This window comes from Moschus berezovskii, chromosome 17, assembly GCF_049115385.1.
Source record: "Moschus berezovskii isolate FMDL1 chromosome 17, NW_MosBer_1.0, whole genome shotgun sequence".
Classification (NCBI taxonomy): domain Eukaryota; kingdom Metazoa; phylum Chordata; class Mammalia; order Artiodactyla; family Moschidae; genus Moschus; species Moschus berezovskii.
In genome coordinates this window covers 44,865,734-44,884,677 of record NC_142476.1, presented here as the reverse complement: position 1 = coordinate 44,884,677, position 18,944 = coordinate 44,865,734, and the positions used below count along the sequence as shown (strand labels likewise).

Sequence of the window (18,944 nt, the reverse complement as noted above, 5' to 3'; positions counted from 1 at the left end):
AGCACCGGCCTGGGCGTCCGCGTCCCAGCTCCTCCCCCTCCCTGTCTCCTTCCCCAGTCCTGAACCAGCTGGAGGAGCTGCTGAGCGACATGAAGGCGGACGTGACGCGCCTCCCCTCCATGCTGTCCCGCATCCCCCCGGTGGCCGCCCGCCTCCAGATGTCGGAGCGCAGCATCCTGAGCCGCCTGACCAACCGAGCCGGCGACCCCACCATCCAGCAGGTCAGGCTCGGCGCGCGCCCTGGGCCCCAGCCCCCCACGCACGCACGTCCTGGGCGCCCTGGGGCGGGGCTCGGGCCGGTGCGGGACTTGGACCTTTAAACCTGAGTCCTTGCCTCCAGGGCGCTTTCGGCTCCTCCCAGATGTACAACAACAACTTTGGGCCCAACTTCCGGGGCCCTGGACCGGGAGGGATTGTCAACTACAACCAGATGCCCCTGGGGCCCTATGTGACCGGTAGGTGCCCGTCTGCTCCCTGGCGGCATGTGCAGGGGCGCCCGCGGGCCCCGCCCGCGTCCGCTGCCCGAGCGAGCCGAGCTTCTCTCTCTCTGCACAGATATCTAGCCGGCCCCGAGACCTCGCTCTGGTGCAGCGCTCCTTTCCAGCGGAGGTGAGGCCTCTCCAGGGGCTCCGCGGTCCCTCTCCCCTCCATGGCTGCACCAGTCAGTCCCCGCTCCCTGCGCTTATCCACAGCCCTGAGTCTGGGGGCCTCTGCTGCCTCTTGAGGCTCAGGGGGTCTTGCCCTTCCCCGCTGGGGACCATCTTGGGGCCAGTGTGCCTTCCCAGACTTCAGGCACTCCTCTGGGAGGCTGGGAGGCGGGACATGGGCAGGTACATGGGGTTGGGGGGAGGAGATGCTCCGTTGTGTACATGGGTGTGTCTGTGTGCACATATGCAGGGTGTGTGCATGTCCATGGTAGTGAGTCAGGGACCATTGCCCCCAGCCTGGAACCCTTTTCTGCCTGCACTTTCCTGCTGGGTGGTGGGAGCCCTGGGACATCACCCCTACTTCTCTGGCCACCCCACCTTGTGCCCAGGACCGGGAGGGTGGCTCAGGGTGTGTGTGGGTCAGTGTCGCTGGCTGGGAAATGGTTTTATTCGTGAGAAGCCACCAGTCCACTCTGGCCTCCTCCATCTGACCGGCAGCCCCTGCTAAGCTGTCTGTCCTGGTGGAACCGCTGCTTCAGGGTAGAGGCCCTGGGGTGGGGGTGGTTTCCAGATGGGCCCTCCCTGGGGTCCCCACCTCCTATACTCCAGGTGTGGGAGGTCTGGGCTAGGAGCCCCTCTGGTCGCAGTTGGCTGTGACAGGTGGCAATGGTGGCTCCAGGGTGTTGGGTGAACCCCCAGTGGGGACGTGAGCACCCAGCTCTGTGACCCATGACCCACCTCTTGCAGCCACACCTGCCGGGCCCCCTGCCTGACCCCCACAGAAGAGAAAAGCTGCCGCCTTTCTAGAGCCAGGCCACCCGAGGACAGAAGGGGAAACTGAGTCATGCCATCGCTGGGGGCAAGACCCAACCAGAAGTGCCACCTGCTCTTAATTCCAGTGTCCTCCACACCACCTTGGCCGGCTCTGCCAGGATGACTTCCTAGAAGAGATTTCATTTCTTTGTACATCTTTTTGCACTTTCCTATTGAAGACTTGAACAAATTTGTCTTGATAAAATTTGAGTGACGAGTGGAGGAGTCTGACCTGCAGCACTTAGGCCTCTCTCTGTGGACGGGCTCTGGACCCAAGGGAAGCTCCTGGGAGCCCAGCTGCCGCCCTGGACTTGGACCGGTTGAGGAGAACGCAGCGCCCACCCTGGACGCGCTCTGTGTGCCCCTCGCCCCCTGTCCCGTCTGCACCGTGTGACTGCCCGTACTCTGACCCTGGCCCAACAGGGCCCCCCAGTGCCAGGTGGGTCAGAACTGGGAAGCCGCCTGGCCTGCAGGTAGAGACCTGGCTGGCGTCCAGGCCAGGCCAGGCTGCGTCCTGCAAGGCTGGAGACCACAGGTAATGTGTTCTCTCTGTGGGGGAGAGGGCTCCATCAGCACGTGTCTGACCCTGGCCCAGCCTGTCTCACAGGTCCCCTGGACTCTGTCATCACCCGTGGAGGGTCTGTGGCCCCTGCCCTGTGTGGCAGGTCACGGCACGTGCTTCCCAGAGAGAAGAGATGACAGGTGTCAGCCTGGGGGCTGCTGGGGCCTTGGTCTCAGGCAGCTGCGGGAAGGGGCTTACTGTCCCTACCCGGGTGTGGCTGCTGTCCCAGCAGTGCTGAGAGTGGCCCCGGAGCCCCTGGTCCTGCCCTGTGCCCTGGGAGGCCCTTCATACCCGCTCCCCACGTTGTCTTCTGGTGGCTGACATGGAGAAAACAGGCCAGCCGCCTGGAGCCTGGACTTATCCCTCCCCTGTCCCTGGAGAGGCCTTGATCCCAGCACTTGCCCCCTGGGCCAGGCCTGTGACAGCCCTCACTGTGTTCTTTAAAGATTTGGGGAAAGCTTGGAGGCAGGGGACTGGACCCATTGGCCTCTCCAGTCTTCCCAACTGGAGTCTCCCCAGCCTCCTGCCCTGTTTCCTGCCAGGAGTGGCTTGTTGGCATCCCAATTGCCTTCCACCCAGCTGGTGGTGCCCTCTGATGGCTCCAGTTCAGAGGATCGGAGGGATGGGCCAGGACCTGGGGCTGTCCGTGTCTGATGTTCCCTCCGGCCCAGCCTCAGCCTGGAAGGGATTTCTGAGCCTTGACCAGGGAGCCTTGATCTTCCTGGAGTGGAGCCCTGGTGCAGAAGCCTGTCTAAATGGGAGACAGGGTGGACCTGGGAGGGGGCACCATGGGAGGGCTCCGTTCAGCTCCCTGGCCAGGACTAGGGCCAGGATTTGGGGGTGTCTTGGGGACACAGGGCAATTGGCCAGCCCTCCTAGAGCCCTCATCTATAAATGGCTCTCCCTGAACTCCTAGAGGACCGGACCCCAAGGACCCGTTTATCTCCAGGCCGACCGACCCTGGTATTGTGGGTGGAGGAATGGGAGGCAGCCTGAAAGTGGTACGCGGGTGTGTGTGTGGCAGGACACGTGTGGCAGCGGGTGACCTCAGCCTCCAGGAAGGGTTGGGTCACTCCTGCCCACTGTAGTTTTTCCAGTGCCGCGTGGGCCTGTGTGTTCCTTGCAAAGGCTCTGGCTCAGGCCATGGGCTGGGTGACCACCATGAGCCCCCCACCCAGGGCCCCGTGATTGTGTCCTCCCAGGAAGGTGGTCAGTCCTGCGGCTGGGCTTGTGGGGAGCACAGTGGACAGGTCGTGAGTGTCAGGGGGCACCTGGTGGAGGACAGGGGTCTGCGTCCCCACTGCCCAACTCCAAGAGCGGGTGGTCCTTTCCCCGCCAGCCTGTGCTTCCCACCCTCCCTCCGTCTCCTCCCTAGGTCTCTGCCCTTTTCCACTACCAGCTGGACCAGGCACCAGTGATTGGCCCAGCCACCTGCACTGGCTGGTCCAGGAAGGGCTCAGCTCTCCAAGACCAGCACCTGGGAGGCCTGGGAGGGCGACTGCAGACAGCTGGGGAGTGGGTTTCTGGTTTTGGAGAGGAAAAAGGATTTAGAGAATGTTTTTTCTTGGTTTATCAGTTATCTCCCTCCCAGAGTTGTAGTGGAGTGTGGGGAGTGGGGCGTCCGTGCTCTTGGACATCTTCAGGCTGGTTTTGTTTTTGCTGTTGGCACAATGGGGGTGGTTGTGCAAGCAAAAGCCCCAAAGTGCCAGCCCCATTTTTGTCCCCAGCCACTTTATTATTTAGACCAGTGCTGAGTAGGCTTTCTGTTGAACCATCTTTGGGCATAGTCTTGGAGAGCATTGCCTCCTGGGCTCCCTGGTGACCACGGGAGTTTGGGTTGGACTGTGTCTGGGGGGCCCCTCGTACACGCCCACCATGGAAACACAACCTGAGACCCCCCTGTGCACGGAGACGCTCCCTGCAAGCTGCCTTCAGAAGCTCCTTTGTTTTCTGCAAGTGATGACCATGGGCCCATCCTGCTGGTACTCATGACTGGTGCAGGCACCTGCCCTCCTACTGGTGGGGGTCCCTTCCCAGGGTCCTCTGGGGGATCCCTGGCCGAGGTTGGGGGCTGACCGAGTCTCACCCCATGGACACCTGCAGCCTTTGCTCCCAGTTATTGGGTCCCAGGGATGTTGAGGGCCTGAGGGGGTCGTGTAGAGGGTGGGCTTGGGAACCTCAAGTGGGGTGGCAGGAAGGAGCTTGGGTGGGAGGCGGGGGCTGAGGTTTTGACCTGGCCACAACCCAGTGTCCCCCCTCTGCACCTGCAGCTGTCCTCTGCTGATGACCCATCTCTGTTGAGGAAACCACCCCCCCCTCAATTTTATATTTCTGGAAGTTTACAGGTTGTGGTGCATCAGCCCAAAGTCATTGGCTTGTGTTTTGGGATTTTTTTCTTAGTTTTCAGATTTTTTTTAAACAAAGTATTTTTTTAGGTGTGATAACCCAGAAAGGTCCCATTGGGTGTGTGTGTGTCCTGAACCCCTGATACCGAGGTGGGAGTCCGAGCCTCCTATGCTCCTCTGGGCCTGAGCATGAGGCGAGGGCCCCACCTGCACTGCCCCCCTCCCCAGGCATCAGTGCGTAGGGGGATGAGGGAGCAGAACCCCACCCAGGCCGGCATCTGTCCCTGCTGAGAAGCACCTGCCCCTTCCCCAGCACAAACCCAGGCTGGCGAAGGGGCTGGAGCGCTGGGGTGAGTCGAGGGGGTGGGTCCCAGCCAGGAGCTGGAGCTGAAGGCTGAGCCCCTGTGCGCAGTGACCTATCCGGTCCTCGGGAGGACGTGTGGGAGGCTTGACAAGGACTGTACCCAACACCGTCCCCTTCACTTTGTACTCTGTGTGTATGTCTTGGTTTTCCGTGTTTTAATAAATCCTCTGGGAAAGGATTGAATCAGTTTTCCGAGCTTCTCACTGATCTAGGATGGGGTTGGAGAAGGATGTTGGGGGGAGGGGGTGTCACCTGAAGTTACTTCCCACCTGAGAAGACACGGCCCCATGAGGCTGGGGGCTTGCTGGGATGGGGGGCACCCGAGAAGGGGTGTTCAGGGGTGGTGCCGGCCCCTCCCCCTTGCACCCTGAAATCGCATTGCTCAGGAATACTGAGCCCCCCAGAGGGACCCGCAGGCCTCCCTAGACCCAGCAGCCTGCCTCCAACCTGCAATGGCAAGAGAGATGGTGTTGGTGAGGGGGAGCAGGCAGGGCATTACCACCCCCAATTACCTGGGACAGGCGTGGGTTCTCAGTCCCCAGTCTTTGCTTCTCCCCCCAGGGTCCATGTCTCCCAACCTCCCCTTGGCTCCAGGCTCAGGATTTGGTCTGCTGACCTTTAAAGCTACCTCGACCCAGCCCTGACCCTGAATACCCTGCAAAGGAGAGGAGTGGAGAGGAGCAGACCCTGGTGGGCTTGGGTTTTATTTTGTCATTCCATAAATACGGCGCTGTGTCTCCACTGAGCGCCATTGGAAGCGCGAGGCGTACGGTGTCTCTGCCTGTGGAGGGGGGGGTGATGCAGTTAGCTGAGGAGCCACAGTCATTAAAAAATAAGGGGGAGAGAAACAGCACATTATTTACACTGCCAGAGAGAACAGGAGACAGGGCAGACCCCTCTCTCATTCTTGGGACCTCAACCTTGCTGTAGATTTGGGATGAAAAATGGCAGGGGCTGCATGTGTCCTTAGCAAGGAAGACCGGTTCTGCTCCCTCGCAGACTGGGCCTTCTTCCCTGGTGGGGAACTCCCAAGGTGGACCCCTGGGGGCAAACTCTGCTTCCAGGGTAGGGTGAGAGGCTGGCTGGCAGGTGGCTGGGGACCGTGGCGGGGCTTCTCCTCAACAGCGTAGGGTGAGGATGGCTGGCCTCAAACCCATGCTGAAGCCCAGGCTCCCCGCCAGGGCCTGCCTTGGCCAAGCTCTTTGTCTCCAAGCTCTCCCTGCCCTTGAGCCCCACTCCATCCCTTCCTCACTCCAGCCACCTCCCACTAAGTCGGGGGACTCTTCCTCAGGAAGTGGAGCCCTATCCTTCCACACCCACTTGCAGGGGGGCGATGCAGAACTAGGCTGCAGACAGCACCCCAGGGCCTGGAACAGGCTTGGGACTTGGCGCTGGGCATCTTGGCCTTGGAAGAGCTTGGCCCTGAGAGCCCACGTCTCCCACTGGGCTTGTCCTTCCCAGATGTAAAGCTCATGGGTCAGGGGCGGCAGGCCCAAACATGGGCCCAGTTGCAAGCCCAGGTCCCTCTTCCGTTGGTGGGTGGACAGGGTGGCAGCACTGTGGAGGGGGCCCAGCCAGACTCTCAGGGAGGGGCAGGTGGCCTGGCTCCTGAGCATGGCCAGCTGTTGGGACACTTGGGCTCTGCCTGGTGGACTATAATGTCTTGTCCTTGGAGCTAGGACCCCACCCATGTGATGGTGGCGACTCTGTTGGGACAGGTTTGTCCCCTCCTCATGCTCATTAGGGTGAAACTTGGCAGGAGATTTGGTGAAGAAGACCCCCAGGGGCCTAGTCTACAAGGAGGGACAAGGTTCTAGACTCCAGGGTCAGCACAAAGGTCTGGAACAGAGGAAGTTGTTCTCCCCCCACCTTGTGGCTTTCCTAAAGTCAGTTTCCTAGGCCTCAGCTCTACCAGGACTGGATGGTAGGCCTTTGGGAATAATGGCAGGGAGGTCCATGTCTGCCCAGGGGTGACTGTGAGAATATAGGGGGCGCCCAGGGTAAGAGTCACCCAGGCCCATACACAGAGGGCCAGTGCACTCACAGAGCCTGGCTTGGGTCTCCTGCACAGCCAGCGAAAGCCGGGGTGCCACTCAGGACCCTGGGGGATGGGCCTCCTGGCTGAGGGCCCCTCTCTTCCTCTTTCCCTGCAGCCCCAGGCCTGGCTGGGGTGTGGGGTGTGGAAAGGAATGATCAGCCCCAGCCATCCCTCCCTCTTCAGAGGCTGTGTGAGGGTGTCCTGGGGGTAGAACTGCTGCCTAGCTGCCTGGCAACAAGCTCTGAGCACCCCACCTGACCTGGTCTGAGCCCTTGCTGGGGACGCTGCCCCAGGGAGAGGCTACCGGGGTCTTCTCCTGGACTGTGGGGGTTGCTGCCCAGACCCTGGGCATGAAGCACAGAAAACCTCAGGGACCTTCCCTCACTGAAGGGTCCAAGAATGTCTTCTCTGCAGACCCCAAGGCCACTACTCCGGGCAGAGCAGAGGCTGGCCACCCCATGTGTGGTCAGCAGCCACAGGCCAGCTAAGCACGCATGACCTTGGGGCCTTCCAGGGCAAGGACAGAGGGGCAATGGGCTGGGCACCGGGTGGGGAGGGACCTGGTCTGGAGTCTGGGCACTGGGGCTCATCAGTTGTGTATGAGGAGGAAGTCAGTGGGGCGATGAGCTTGAAGTCAGACCCCTGACTTCCTGTGGATCCCCCCGGAGCAATCGAATCCCCCTGGATCCTTGCCTCTGCCAGCAAGGGTGGGGGTGGGGGTCAAAGGACAGCTCGGAAGGCCCTTCAGAGACCTAGTGGGGCAGGTGGTGTGGAGAAGGGGGTGTGGGAGAATCTGATGTCAGGCCCAATGACAGTACCTGGAGCCCTTGGCAAGAGGGGGGATGTGGGAGACCCCAGTGGGAGGCCCACCCCAACCAGGGCCCAGCCGAGTGGCCACAGGAAGAGCCAGACCTGGCTTCCTCTTCCCCGCCCCAGTACCAGGTGGGCTTCTCGGCAGAGGAGAGGCCAGCTCTGCCTGCTCCCAGGCCCCAGCGGGTCTCGGCCTGGCCTGGACTTGAGTCTCTGAGATGGAGTGTGGCTGGGAGAAACGTTGTTTCTTGGTGGAAGATGAGCAGAGGCGGCAGGCTTAGGCGGGACAGCTCGAATGCCTTTGAATTGATGCCGACCCTCCGGCATGAATCTGACGTTAGTCCTATGAAGCAGCAGGTGCTGTGTGGCAGCGACTTTTGAGATCTTCTCCTGATGACATGTTGGTGCGTTGTTTTGTTTTTGATGCAAACCACACTCTTGGCTTCAAAATAGCTTAAGCGAGCAAACAGAGAGGCTAGGAGGGAGATGAACTGTCCAGGCAAATGGTTGGGGGCTTCTTAGGATCTGTAGTCCTTTTTGCTGTAGGGTTTATTGCCCAAAATACTATCGATCTCGTGGATGATGGAAGACGACAGTTTTGGAAGGACCTGTGTGCAAAGATGGGAGCTAGTCAGAATCAACCTGCAGACAAGGTGATGTGTAATGGAGCAGGACCTTATGGGGCCTTCCTGGTACAGACCCTACCCCTCCCATGTCCTCCATACCTGCCTCTTGTCTGTAGAAAAACTTTAACCAAAGAATAAATTCAATTGGAGAAGTGAGAAAATGCACAAACAAAGAAAAGCAGTGAAACAGGACAAAATAATAATAGCGTAGCCATTAAGCAAATTCAGAGACCTTTTAGTTCCTCCTCAAGGGCTGTAGATTGTATTCTGAGCCATGTCCTTTGAGCTCTTCTGTAGATACTGAAACTCCCATCACGTGGAAAAAGTTAACATCATTACCAGACTGTAGCCATGCATGAACTGCTCCATCATGCATAATTCTGAGAACCAGCTTCAGGGAAATGGGAACAAACTGACCCTAGAACTGAAGATTGTGTGTCTGTGTGTTAGTCGCTCAGTCGTGTCAAACTCTTTGCGATCCCATGGACTGGAGGTCAGGGGATCAGAAAGATCCCCTGGAGAAGGAAATGGCTACCCACTCCAGTATTCTTGCCTGGAGAATCCCATGGACAGAACTGAAGATTAATTGTGCTTAAAACAATTAAGATGACTCTGATCAATTCATGTTGATGTATGGCAGAAACTAACAATATTGTAAAGCAATTATCCTCCAATTAAAAAAAAGATGACCCTGATCAGATGATCACATGATCAATTTCAAGATGATTGTTGGAGCTGACTGTGCTGTTCTGCTTGTAGCCACTCCTCAACCTGTGTACCCCTGAAACTCTCCTTTGAAATCTCTTGCTTCCTGATTGGGAAGGGGAAGTCTGTTTGGGCACAGGAGTCCACCTTCTGCCCGGGACTGCTGGCTTCCTCAATGAAGATGTCTTTCCTTTTACCCAACACTTATCTCTCAGTATTGGATTCTTGAATGATGAGCAGTCAAACCTCACTTTGGTAACAGGGGGACATTCTTCCAGCTGTCTGCTGGCCCTGGCCTGTCCCACCCTCATTGCGTGCAGCTTGTGGAGCAGAGGGGGCCTTGCTGCTTCTGTATTCCAGGTTTGGGCAGCTTTGCCCCTTGAATGGATGGACAGTGGTGGCAAAAGATACAGATTTCAGGACCATAACATCTGATAATCCACATCCTAAACTGGTTTTTCCAGCCCTCCTGACAGCAACACTCCCCTTCCAGGTGACAAACCCGTGGTTTGTCCCCAGGATCTGGCCCACTGTCCCACATCCTCACAGCCAGTCTGTCAGCCAGTCCTGTCGGTCCACCTTCCAGAAATCCAGGACCCAACCAGCTGTCCATCTGTACCAAGGCCATCCCTCACCCCCAGACTATCATCAGTTCCCAGCAATCTCCCTGCTCCCCCCCCCGCTCCCCAACTCTTTCCTCCACTCAGCAGCCAGAGAGTGAGAAGCAGCCTTTTAAAATCTAAGTCAGACTGCCCCTCCTCTGCTCCCATCTCACTCGACCATTGCCGAAGTCGTCAGAGGGCATGCAGTGCCCGGAGGACCTTTCCCTGCCCTTCTGCTCCAGGCCTCTGGCTTCACTGCTGTCCTGGGCTTGTGTCTACCTTGCACCTTCGCATCAGCCTGGATTGTATTTGCACCGCCCACTCCTCATCCTTCAAGCCTTTGCTCACAAGTCACTTTATCAACAAGACTACCCTGTAGCCCCCTTTAACTTGGGTCCATGGCTCCCCCCATCCCTGCCCCTACTGGATACCCCTGACCTTGCTCTAGGTGTCCTCTTCCAGAGTGCTTATCACCCTCTGACACACATTCTAATCTTTATGTTTTTTGTTTATCCAGATAAAAAGCCAGCCCTTCAAGAGCAAGGCTTTTATTGGTTCACTGCTGTAGCCCAGGTGCCTCGAACAGTGCCTGGTATTTAGCAGGTGCTCAATAAGTACACGCTGGACAGATGCCTGGCTGAGACCCTGAACTCTGTCCAGGGCCCGCAAGGCTGGCAAGCGCCACTCACCTGTATTGCTCCAATGTTCTCCATCAGCTGGTCTGCACTGGAAGCACCCAGGAGCACGGAGCTGACCCCCTCGTTCCTCAGGCACCAGGCTGGGGGTGGGCAGCAAGACCAGAGGTGAGGAAGGCACCCCCACACAGGGCCCTCCCTGATTCTGCCCTACCCGTGATGGGGCCAGAGAGACCCAGCCTCTTGGGCATAGGACTGAGGTTGTCCCAGGAGGGCCCTGGCAAGCCAGGGGCTCAGCAGTGCTGGCACCAGCTGCCCCCAGTGGAGAGATGGCCCAAGTGCTCAGGCACCCCCTCATCCCCTCCCCATGAATATGGGAGCCCATTACCCAGGGCTTGCTGATGGAAGGGGGTGGCCCAGGCACTCAGGGACTCTTGATTTCCTTCTGGGGACCTTGGTTCCCCCCTGCGCCCCAGCCCTCTTACCGATGGCCAGCTGGGGGAGGGTGCAGCCCAGGCGCTCGGCGATGGCCTGCAGTTCCTTCAGCTTGGCCTGCTGGCGCCGGCCCTCCTCACTTAGGATCTTGTCCTTCAGCCACTGGTAGCCCTGGTTGTGGGTTGTGGGGAGAGCACAGCCCATGGGTGAGGGCAGGTCACCTGGGCCACTGCATGCATGGCACAAATGACGATCTGTGCCAGGGCGGCACCCCTGGCCCTGATGCTGTGGTCCAGACCCAGGCAGGTGGAAGGATGGGAACCACTGCATTTGAAGGCTGTGGTTTGAGGGGAAGCTGAGGCTGGGCCTGTGAGCTTGGACAAGGAGGTGGACAAACCGATCTTCCCTTCTTCTGGGAGGCTGGGCAGCCCAGGAGGTGTGCCCACAGCAAGGTCAGGGAGCCCTCTGGGAGGCTTCTGTGGTTTGGGGAGAAATGGGGGAGGCAGGCCAACCTGATCCCTAGGACTGGGGGCTTCAGTGTTCGCTCTGTCCTGGCCTGGTCAGGTCTTTCTCTGCCTGCTCCTTGTCCCCCAAACCCTTCAGTCTGGAGACCCTCTGAGTCCCCACTCTGAGGTGTATGTGTCGGGTGTTCACTTGTCCCAGAGGCACCTCTGAGGGATACTGAAGAAATTATGCAGCCCTCCGCCCAGAGGTTCAGTGATGGCCCAGAGAGTGTAGGGATGTCTATAGGGGAGAAGGCATCTGAAACGGAACACGTAGCACTGGTCCGGGTTGTGAGTGTTGAACTTGGGGCGAGGTCACGGGGGTGGGAGAATGAGGGTCTTCTTCAGCTGGAGGATGTCCCACAGATGGGCAGCCTTTCTAGACATGGGGTCAGGCCAGCCGGGGCTCCAATTTCCCACGCCTGGAACCGCCCCGCAGACAGTGGCGCAGGGAAGGCGTCCAGCACCAAGGTGTCCACCCAAAGGCTCCATCCCTCCAAAATGCCTGTCCCTGCCTATCCCCTCCCCCAGCCCCCGCCGCCACTTCACCTTCAAAGAGGCTCTAGAGTAGGGCGGGATGCCACTGTCGTACTTTCCGGAAACGATGCCGCAGGCCAGAGGGGACCAGGTCATGGCGCCCACTCCTGGGAGAGGAGAGCGGGGAGAGGTCAAGCCCAGGGCCCCGAGAAGCAGCAGGGAGACGGAAAAGGGGCGTGGCAGAAGAGAGCTGGGAAGGCAGGGCTGGACGAGGCCGAGCAACAGGGCGTGAGAGGGGCGGGGCCGTGGCGGAAGGGGGCGGGGCTGGGGAGGGAGAGAGGGAATCTGGGGATAAGATTGGAACAGGTCTGGGGAGGGGCGGGGCTATGGAGCGGAGGGGGCGGGGCGAGGGAGCTGAGAGGGGCGGGGCGGGGCGGAGCACCCACCTATCTTGTGGAAGAGCTCCGGCAGCTGCACCTCTACCTTCTCCCGCTGGAACATGTGATACTCTGCCTGCTCGCAGATGGGCGGGATCAGGTTGAACTGCCGGGCCACGGAGTAGGCCTCCTGTGGAAGCAAAGAGGGGCACCGATGGTTTCTGCGGGCCAGCGATCTGGGGGCCCTCTTGAACAGCAGGGAGAAGACACAAAGGCATCTCCAGGAAACTGGCTGGCCCGCCTGCCCGCTGCCCGTTCCTCTCAGCTTCCCTGGAAGACTGTTAGGCTCCCCCTTCATGAGCTGAGAACACCGGGTGGGCTGTGGAACCCCAAGGACAAAGGGATTTGGGGGGAAAGCACGACTCTTTAGTGAGGCTTAGGTTCTGGCGCTTACTGGCAGGTGGCCTTGGGCAAGGGGCTCACCCTTCTGTGACTCAGCTTCCCCATCTGTCATGTATTGCCCGCCCTCAGGACAGTGCCTGCTTGTTACTGATTTTATCATTATTCTCAGTCTAGGGCCTAGACTTGGAATGACAGCAGGGGCAGGAAACGCTAGGTCAGGACGGGAGAGTGGCTGGCATCAGCCCATTTCTGGGACTCGGAGCCCAAAGGCCTTCACTCTGCAGATTGGATAGGCATGAGCTCCTGGGGAAGCCCGTCTGCCAGCCTGAGAGGCCCTTTCCCCTTTAGCTTGAGACTCAGCTTTCACATATATAAAGTGGGGATGAGATCCTGACACCTCAGTGAGTTCTGCGCTGCATCCAGGCAGCTTCGGAAAAATGCCAAATGATACGAAAGTCACAGACGCCAAAGGCTGATTGATACCATAGGATTCTCGAGTTGTATTCAAGTTGAAGATCCGGCTTATTATTATTATTTTTTTTTGATGAACCAGAAATCTGGGACTCACTAGAGGAGAAACCCCCCCCCCCCTCTGAGGCATGCCAAGATGTGGGAAATTCTGGGAGGTGGGGCATGGGAAGGGCTGGAATGGGGAGGAGGCCTGGAGCTGAGGATGAGGGAGTCAGCCTGAGAGTCTGAGAAGACGCAGTCCCCAGGCCTCTGCCCTTCCCCCACCAACCAGCTGTCTGCCTCTGGGGAGCCGCTCTGCCAAGCATTCTGGGATACCCTAGGAATATTATAAAACGTCTTTTACCCTCAGCTTCTGATGGCTTCTGTGGAGGGAAACGACAAGGAAGGGGATGCCTTCCTGAAAGTGCAGGTGAGGGAGAAACATGGATTATGAAATGGGAGCTTAGGCTCTGAGCTGCACGGCATGGGGTACCCATCATTTGGTGTGAGCTTGGGCATGTTACTTAACCTTTCTGTGTCTCAATGGCCACATCTGGGAAACAGGGTGACATCAGCCCTTACCTCACAGGCTGTAAGGATGAAATGGGAGTTAGTCCACATGAAGCCCTCAAATCTAATGGCACCTGGAACACTGCGGGAGCTCAGCCTAGTGACTGGCACTGCCACCACTGCTGGGCACTGGCTGAGCTCCAGGATCCCTGCTAAGAGCTTCACCTCTCATCTCTCAGATAATCCTCACATAGCCTCATGACAGTAGGTCGTCCTAGCAGTCTTGTTCTACAGGTGGGGAAACCGAGGCTCAGAGAGCTGAAGCCATCGGTCCGGGGCCACACAGTGCTGGGATTCAAGCCCAGAGCCCTGTCTGCAAAGTCTGCAGACATCACTGCCACAAGTCACCATATTGTCCCTCCCCTTAGTACCCAGTAGTCCATGCATTAGGGACCAACGGCACCGAACCTGCCAGAGCCCCAGGGTCGTCACCCATGGAGCAGGGCCAGGAGCCCAGCCCCTGGATGCACACACACTGAGAGGTCACATTACCATGATCTCCATGGAGCTCCAGCGTGATGTACCCCAGTACATGGCCATCCCCTGGTTAATGACGTGAGTCATGGCGCGCACCGTCTCTGTCACGAGAGAAGGGGAAACCGCAGGTTGGGGGGATGGCCGAGTGCACAGGGCCCCGCCTGGGGACATTCTGCAAAAAAAAAAAAAGGCCAGGAGCAGGGAGAGGATGCTGCCAGAACAGCTTGTAAGCAGTGTGCTTCCTGGCTCCAGAGGTGTGGGTGGCCGGGGTTTTCTGGGATTACAGAAAAAAGTGAGCTGCTGTCCAAGAAGCTGGTCTTGAAAACAGTGTCCCCAAACAGTTATAGGCCTTATGGAATGTTGGAAAATATGGATTATGGATGGATTGAGATGTTTCTATGGCAGATTAGAGGGATGAAGGAAAGGTGAGGTCAAAGAATGTGACTCTGGACTCTAGAATGGGGGCATTCTCTAGTTTGGGAAAGATTTGGGGACCCTTATTGCTCAGGAAGAACCAGATAAACAGATTAAGGTTATGATCAGATTGACAGGCGGCAGCAGGAAATAAACTCAATTTTTGCCTCCTCTAGTATTCTGAAAGTGTTAGCAGCTCAGTCATGTCCAACTCTTTGCAACTCTATTCACTGTAGCCTGCCAAGCTCCTCCGTCCACGGGATTCTCCAGGCAAGAATACTGGAGTATGTTGCCATTCCCTTCTCCAGGAGATCTTCCCGGCTCAGGGATCGAAGCTGGGTCTCCTGCATTGCAGGCAGATTCTTTACTGTCTGAGCCACCTACTGGGGCTACTCCAGCCTGTCATTGGGATCTGGAGAACTGAATGTAGAGGTAATAACAGTGTCTGTCCCAACAAAGGACAGGGTAGTGGCCCTGGCTGGTCCCAGAGGGTGGGGCAGTAGGGCGGAGTTCCTCTCATGTCCAAGAGATCCAGCGGTAAACACGGAAAGCCCCCAGTGGACCATGCCCCAGATTCTCAAACCAGTCAGTATCCAGCAAGGGACCCTCTCCCCATCTCCACTGTGACAGATTTTTCTTTGGTTCAAAAGAAGTTTTTCTGAGAAATAAAAATCTGCCACAGTCACCCCTAGGCTGCTTCAGCCCTGGGGGGATACTGTGGTCTTTACAACTGAACTTGGCCTCAAATTTGAAAATTTCAGATGTCTCTTAGCTTTGCTAAGGGTGGCAGGCTACCCCATCAGGCTTCTCTCAGATCCCACACAGTGCTTGCACGTAAGCCTGCCCAGGGCAGCCCCAGAAGTTCAGCTGAAGAATGAATGTTTCCCCAAACGGACACTGCTCCTTGAAAATCCCACCTCTCCTGAAGTGGCCACTGATGTTGGGAAGCAGAAGTCCCTGAAGATGGCAAGGGTGGAAGGAAGGAAGAAAGGAGGATGCAGGTCCTTTCTGCGAGCTCCACCTTGGAAGGCCCCAGGCCCACGGGGACAGTCTCTGGCAGAGTGGTACCTCTCTTTTGGGGTGTCTCTTCCACCCATTCTTGGTCTCTGAGTGCCTCTTTGCCAAGGTCCCCTTTTTCAATAGAAAACTAACGTAGCTGGGACTTCTGGGGTGGTGGTCTTGGTGGCCTCGCCCAAGACCCCTGAAAAATTATACCTCAGCTTCCAGGTCTGTATGCCAAGTCCTGCCCTCTCCTTCCTTCCAAGGTTGGGGACGGGGTTCCTCTCCACCCGTCCCAGGGAGGGAGTCTGGCAGGGAAGCCCCCTACCCGTGGGCTACGAGCAGGCTACTACTTTAAAGGCCAACAGTATTCGACATGAAGAGCAGCACTTGGTTGCAAGGTTGAGGGTCCCAGGAAGGCACCTGCCCACATTCGAGCCCTGCGCCCAGGCTGCCAGCCCAGCTGTCCTCATCGGGTTCTTTAGAAACAGCCTTGGGGGGACCTGTGACCATGCAGCGTGACCACCCGAGTCTTCAGCCAAGGCTCAGGCCCACATGCTGGAGTGGGGGAAGCAGACGACACCCCGTTCGCCAGCCTGGCTTCCTCGAGCACAGCTCTCTCCCTTCCATGCAGAGAGGAGGGTCCGGGGGAGCCTGGGGGCCAGGGTGGAGTGCGAGCCTGTGGCTGGCCTGGGAGGGAAGGGGTCCTGGGCAAACGCTGCTGGGTACCTCGAGGGTCCAGGGCCTTGGCAGGCTGGGCATGGAGCCTGTGCACAGAAGCATGGCCCTTGTGCTTCTGTCTAAGCTGGGTGTCATGACACCAGAAACAGGGACAATTAGGGATGACTGTTCAATATTTAATGCTGTTGAATAGAAGTGGGAGGACCAAATCCTTCCAGCTGCTGCCAAAACCCAGGGTATCTCCTGCTGTGTCACAAATAATACATGGGAGGGGTCGGGTGGCAGTGCCAGCTGGCAGGCGGGAGCCCTTCCATCGTGGAATGCAGCCCAGCTTCCAGGGAGACCAAGGTCTGCCCGTGGTGTGGGGGCATCCAGGGTCCTTTAGTTTAGGGCAGGGCAGAGACCACCGATGGACCAGAGGCTGCCCCGGGTCTCAGAGTTTCCCCAGCTCATGTAGGTATTCTTTAGGAGAAAAAGGATTGCATTTCAATGGCGAGCTCTGACCGCATAGCATGGGGTGAGACTGACAGGTGGCCCAGCCTGTCCAGAGTGGAAGTGGGGCAGCTGGTGGCTGGTCCTTTTGCTTTTGATTGAGGTGGGGGCTTAGCAAAGTGGACTATGGAGAAGATACAGCCTGCTGGGAGCCAATGTTCTGGGGTCCCCGATGTGTTCACTCCTGTGGAAACCCGGTCTCCCCAGCCCTCTCCCAGACCATCCGGGGTCAAGGTATCAGGCGCTGATCACAGCATCCCCAAATCAAGAGGAAGCCCCCTTGGATCATGGATCATGGCGATGCAAGGCGGGGCAAGGAGGGGGCGTGCATGCATGGGAGGGAGGATGGGAGGAAAGAGGTGACAGCATGGATGGGGATGGGAGGGGGGTGGCAGGGGTCCGCTCCGCTTTGCTTTTCTTCACTTGCAAGATGTTCCCATAAGGCACTTATTTCTCCTTTGTGCATTTTATGGAGAAGTTTTATCATGGGGGCGGGAAGAGAGTTGTGTAAATAAAAACACTGTCTCATAAAATGCAACTCGGACACAGAGGTCAGTGGTCAGGCTGAGGGTACTGTGTACCTTCTATGATGAAAGTCCTTGACTTGGAGGAACTAAATGGATCCCCTGGTGATAAAAGAAAGATCGAAAGAGACCAGAGTTCACAGTTGTGGGAATGCTGAGGGGCGCAGTCTGACAAAGGGCATGGGGACGCAGGCTCAAATCACTTTTTGCAGACTACTGGTTTGGATAACACACACACACACACACACACACACACGCACATATACACATGCATGGGTGCATGGTATATATACAAACAAATGAAGAAAAAGTAACTTGAATGTAACTGAATTTTCCAAGACCCTGCAGCAGCGAAGCACAAATGAGAAGATGCCCAAAGCAGAGAGTTGGGGGAGATAGGAGGGGCTGAGACCATGGGAGTCAAAGAATAAATAAGCGTCCAAGAAACCGAAACTGCTTTTCGAAGCATCACACGTTTCTTTTCCTCCTCTAAATAACAGTTTATTTCCCAGAGCAAAAGGTCCCTAAAACCTCCCAATAGAATGTGGATGGCGACTGAAAGAACTGGAAAGAATGCAGCAAGGAGTCATGGGATCATGACTTTAGCTAACACAGCATGCGTTCAAGCCCAGGATGGGGCGGGGACCTGCAGCAAGGATGGGACTCAGCCCGGAGGTGCTGGGGGCACCTGGGGGAATGATCAGAGGCCCCACCTCCCTCCCCACTGGGCTTGGGTGCCCAGTGGGCCCTGGGATGGTGCCACCAGAGCCTCAGGTTCAGAACCTTCTGCCCTTTTTAGAACCACGATGTCCGGCGAGGTGCTTCCAAGGAGAACGTACCTTCCATAGGCGTGTTGGGGTCCGGGCGGTTGGCAAATACCACATCCACATACTCCAACTGCAGCCGCTCCAGGGAAGCTTTCAGACCTGGGGTGGAGGGGAGGAGTAGGGGGTAAGAGGGGGTGCGTTACAATCTTCACAGACATTCCTGGGCCCTCACCTGTGAGCAAGAGATGAAAGGGACAAGGCACCTGGCCCCGGGAGCTGTGGATGGTGGGGCACATGTGCGGGCACAGGCCATTGAAGATTGCGAACAGCCATGAGAGAAGAGGTGGCACACCCCAAAAAGAGGCGGGTGGGGTCCACAGGCCACGTGTCCTGTGACCGAATGGAGAGGACCCATCCTACAGAGGCCCGGGAGGGAACTGGGAGGAGCTAGGCCACCCGACACGGAGTGAATCGTCCACAGCATGGAAGGCCAATGGGGCCCAATGAGCACTTGGCAGCAGCTCAGAACGGAGCTGCAGAGCTGGAGTGCAGGGCTGGGGGCCAGGGCAGGGCAGGGCAGGCAGCAAGGCCTCCTAATCATTTTATTTTTAATGGAGTGACTGTATTACTTCGACAAATGAACAGGGGCGAAAAGGCACTGAGGCAATAACACTGGGACACGCAGGCATTCCAGCCCACTCCCCACCCGCTGCGGGAGCGCGGAGCCCAGGCTGAGTGCGACGCGCGGGACCTCGCTGTGGTCCTTCCTGATTCCTGTAACCGCAGAGGTGGGCGTTTAACAGATGCTGCCACAGACGCCTGGGGAAATAATGTCCCTTGCTCAAGGTCACCCAGTGGGCACAGGGCCCAGCCTGGGTTGAAACCCAGGCCTGTCTGTGTCTTCCCAGGGTCACGGGAGGCCCACCCACTCATATCCCTGCCCCTCTCTCGTGACCCAGAGGGACCACCCCGTGTGAGCCTGGGTGGACCAGGGTTCGGGCTGTCCCTAGAGCTCCAGGCCTGTAGCATGGATGGGGCCGGGGCACAGTGGTTTCTTCACTTTTGCATCTACAGGAGGATGCCGAGGGTTTGGGGGCATCCTAAGGCCCGCCCCCTCCTCACCTTCTATTATGTGCTTCCTGGAAAGGCCCCTCTCCGTCTCGGCTCTGAAAGACACGTGACAGTGTGTGATGTTTCAAGTGGTTTTTGGGGAAAATGTTTATGATGCA

At 57.7% G+C, this 18,944-nt stretch overlaps 2 protein-coding genes across 5 annotated transcripts in view; one reads left to right on the top strand and one right to left on the bottom strand.

The window, feature by feature from the left end:
* Positions 1-5,264, top strand: part of CHD5 (chromodomain helicase DNA binding protein 5) — a 67,848-nt gene extending 62,584 nt beyond the window's left edge. The window contains exons 39-42 of the mRNA XM_055419428.2: positions 58-221; positions 341-455; positions 556-609; positions 1,395-5,264. Coding sequence (XP_055275403.1) covers positions 58-221; positions 341-455; positions 556-563 — 287 coding nt within the window. The 3' untranslated portion in view covers positions 564-609; positions 1,395-5,264. The remainder of the gene's footprint in view (positions 1-57; positions 222-340; positions 456-555; positions 610-1,394) is intronic.
* A 142-nt stretch (positions 5,265-5,406) lies between these two features.
* Positions 5,407-18,944, bottom strand: part of KCNAB2 (potassium voltage-gated channel subfamily A regulatory beta subunit 2) — a 95,723-nt gene continuing 82,185 nt past the window's right edge. For all 4 annotated transcript variants that reach the window (XM_055419430.2, XM_055419431.2, XM_088845415.1 and 1 more), the window contains 8 exons: positions 18,838-18,881; positions 17,788-17,874; positions 13,854-13,939; positions 12,009-12,129; positions 11,635-11,729; positions 10,633-10,753; positions 10,202-10,290; positions 5,407-8,187 (listed from right to left, as the gene is read on the bottom strand). In XM_055419430.2, coding sequence (XP_055275405.1) covers positions 8,098-8,187; positions 10,202-10,290; positions 10,633-10,753; positions 11,635-11,729; positions 12,009-12,129; positions 13,854-13,939; positions 17,788-17,874; positions 18,838-18,881 — 733 coding nt within the window. In that variant the 3' untranslated portion in view covers positions 5,407-8,097. The remainder of the gene's footprint in view (positions 8,188-10,201; positions 10,291-10,632; positions 10,754-11,634; positions 11,730-12,008; positions 12,130-13,853; positions 13,940-17,787; positions 17,875-18,837; positions 18,882-18,944) is intronic.